Source organism: Telopea speciosissima, chromosome 1 (assembly GCF_018873765.1).
Source record: "Telopea speciosissima isolate NSW1024214 ecotype Mountain lineage chromosome 1, Tspe_v1, whole genome shotgun sequence".
Lineage (NCBI taxonomy): Eukaryota > Viridiplantae > Streptophyta > Magnoliopsida > Proteales > Proteaceae > Telopea > Telopea speciosissima.
In genome coordinates this window covers 54875030-54878605 of record NC_057916.1, presented here as the reverse complement: position 1 = coordinate 54878605, position 3576 = coordinate 54875030, and the positions used below count along the sequence as shown (strand labels likewise).

At 37.5% G+C, this 3576-nt stretch overlaps 1 protein-coding gene across 1 annotated transcript; it reads right to left on the bottom strand.

Annotated features, from left to right (window-relative positions):
• Positions 1 to 1597: 1597 nt before the first annotated feature.
• On the bottom strand, positions 1598 to 3366 carry LOC122651377. Its single transcript, XM_043844751.1, has 4 exons — positions 2820 to 3366; positions 2379 to 2737; positions 2057 to 2296; positions 1598 to 1933 (listed from the first exon to the last, which is right to left on the bottom strand). Exons 1-4 carry the CDS (start codon positions 3364 to 3366, stop codon positions 1598 to 1600), a joined length of 1482 nt encoding a protein of 493 aa, XP_043700686.1.
• Between the last annotated feature and the right edge of the window lie 210 nt (positions 3367 to 3576).

Below are 3576 nucleotides of genomic sequence, written 5' to 3'. Positions count from 1 at the left end.
GACTATTCCATGTGATCAAGCTGTAATTAGATTAGTCTTTTAATGGTTCATCCTAATTGTCTCCATTTTGTAATAGAAGAGAAGTTCGATTTGGATTCTAATTCTCCTAGATTTCCTATACTAGAGACCTTGATGCATCTAAGACAGGTATAAGTTGATTATATGCCAAGGCTTGAGTCCTAAACATGCACAGCTAAATTTTCACTTGCATAAGGATTACTAGAGATGAATCATTTCATTTCTCTCAAGAATGAAGTTTATTCTTGATCCTATACCTGCATATCAAGCTGAACTGTTGTTCAATTTCCCAGAAATTTTCAGCAAATTGGAGTGTAAGACAAAGTACTATATGTAAAAGTGAGAAATAACAACCAAGATCAGGTTGAGGTTATCATTCCCAGTGGTTTTAAGAACGGTGAAGTCAAACTACACAAAGATTTGTGGTTGCATAAAATTTTATTGAAATTTCATTAAACTCCTTTTTTGGACAGTCAAACACATAAGCTCATGGAGTATTAACCTCAAAGCTGAAAGCAAATTCTCTATCATCCTTCCATCACTCTCCATCCTGTTTTTGCAGCCTATCAAAGAGTAAAGACTTTAGGCTCATACTATCAAAACTTTTACTACCTAGGTGTACAAAGTAATAAAGGTACTCTTATCCCATAAGAATATAGAATGAGGAATTGCATTAGCTTTTTTGCATAGAAAATAGTATGACATACCATTACATTTCGCTTCCAAAATCACAAAATCAGACATGATAATGTGTCTATCTATCAAATTTTGACAATCATCCATTATCTAGACAAAATACCATCACTATTACTATGACCATCCTTTACATCATTTCCAACCAAAAAGTAAAATATTCCCTAAAGCCAAAAATTGTCCAAGTTTGTTGAGCTAACAACTAAGTAGATCGTTGACTTGAACACTGGCTAGGCTGACCAATCTCTTTTTGCTGTCAAGGTTGAGTGGGCTATTGACTTGATTGTCCTTCTTGATTTTGTGACCTCAATGGACATCTCCTTCTATTGTGATCTAGTTGATGACAAATCTTGCACAAGTGAATCCTCATTCCTGATTTCTTTCCCCGAGTCTTCCTATTTGTAGCCTGCTCATCCAGTTCCTTCTTGCGTGCTTTTTTAGGTCGACCAATGTTTTTGGGCCTTGGAGGAGGCTCAACCTGTCTATTAGGTGGTGGCCAATATTCTTCATCAGGCATGGGATGTATATCATGCGCTCATATGATCTCAAAAAGGCTTCTTGAGTATAAAAGCTATCACAATAATCTTCAGGATTGACCCGTTGGTGGATAATGGCTTCCATTGCATGCTTACACGGTAAACCAGTTAAATCCCGTTCACCACAAGTGCATGTTCTTAGTATAAGGTTTACAACATATTTATGGCTATGATATGCAACCTCAAACTCCTCATTTCCTGCAGTTATCAAGTCCCATGTCTGGCAGCAAGCTTGGTATTCTCTAGCTTATTTTGGATCTTGGGACAGATCTTTCCATTATGTACAACCATTTTTTCATACCTAATATGTATCTTCTGCATCCATTTGCACCTAATAGATTCCATCAATGTTATAATTGATGTATCCCTTTCTGCTCTAATCCAATTGTTGAATGATTCGCACAAATTGTCACATTCTCCTGTGCCTTTGTATGCCTATCAAAGGCATGTCGACACCAAGCCCAATCTGGAATGGATGAAAGCCAATTAAATGCTTCTGAATTTAATTTCTTTAATTCATCCATGTGTTTCTTAAACTCAACTTTGTTGAATGCATTTGATGCACTCCAAAGTGCATTCTTCAATAGACGTCCAGGATACTTCACCTTGAAGTTATTGTATAAATGTCTCACACAAAATCTGTGTCTAGCTCCAGGCATCACCCGATCAAATGCATTTAGTAGCCCCTATTATTGACATTCAAATTTCTTAGAAAACGATGTAATTGTAATACAAAATAATATTCATAAGCTATCTATATTAGAAATCAGATTTTATCAAATATATATATTAGAAATCAGCAAACATACCTTTTGTCGGTCTGAAATAAAGTTCAATGCTTGGTGCTGCCATGGTCCAATTGCATCTTTCAAACACTGTAGGAACCAACCCCATGAATGTTGATCCTCAATCTCTACAACTGGCAAAGCAACAGGAAATATAGTTTGATTTGCATCCAAAGAGATGGCACATAATAAAACCCCGCCACATATTGTCTTAAGATGAGTACCATCAAGACCAATGAAAGGTCGACATCCCTCCATGAATCCCTACCTCATAGCATTAAAGCTTATAAATAACCTTTCAAACACAAGAGGTTGAATTGGGCTCAGTTGAGTTTTAAAAACTCACTACACTACCTGGATTCCACTTTACGATGGCTTCTAAATACCTGGGCAACATCCTGTATTGATCATCTTGATTGCCCTCAATTAAAGCCATTGCTTTCTTCTTAGCTCTCCGTACTTGTGAATAAGACATTGTCACACCATAGTCCCTTTGAACTTCTCTCATTATCCCTGTAATACTTTTCTCTCTATCATCTCCCAAATTGTCCCCTATCTTCTCTGCTAACCACACTGATGTAGCATAGGGGACATTGCTTGTCCTAGGACAACTATGCTCTTCTTGTATTTTCCGGATCTCAATTGTTGTACCATCTATACGACGGACAATAGCATATATTCTCCATTTACAATCAGTAGTCGCACCTATGTACAACCCTCCTCTTATCATTAAAAACCTTCTTTAATGCTACACCCCTCTTTATGGAATAATCATGCAAAGCCTTACCATACTCTTTCTTACATGTGAATTTCATCCCTACACAAAGTGCTTGATAGATGTTTTCATTCCCATTCCAAACTTCAAGTTCTTCTTCATCAGTTGACCCTTCTACTTCATCATCCTCTACACCCGAATCAATATTAGCCATGTAGATGCAATCATCCTCCATATTTTCTTCTTCACTAACATGTTTGTCCTCATCAACCAACAAATCATTATTTTGATCCTCTTCATCTTCATGATAATCTTTGTTACTTCCATCTCCATCCGAAAGGACATCATGGATATTAGGCTCTATAGGTATATTAGGCCACGTCAACTGAGAAGATCCCACAATATCAACAGGCATTTGACGTGAATAAATATGGATCACTTTGCTACCTACTTGCAAATGGTTCTTGAACATATCCATTACATCCTTGTCATTCGCAACAATTTTCATATTGTTCGAAGGTGTCATGTATTGTAACGTAACGTTGTTGTTAGGCGGGACCATGAAATGTGTTGTGGTTATTTCAAGTATGTCCATGAAATTTGATAAATCAGGGTCCATATCAAGGATGATTTTCCATGAACCCTCATAATCATAGTTGTCATGGCGTCGCCATGGCGTCCTAGTGCTGGAGAGGGTTGCATGGCGACCTACGCCATGGCGTCCCTCTTTGATTTCTTCTTCCTGTCTCTCTTTCCCTCTTCGATTCCTTCTTCCTGTCTTCTTTCCCTCTTCGATTTCTTTCGATTTCTTCTTTCCCTCTTCGGTTTC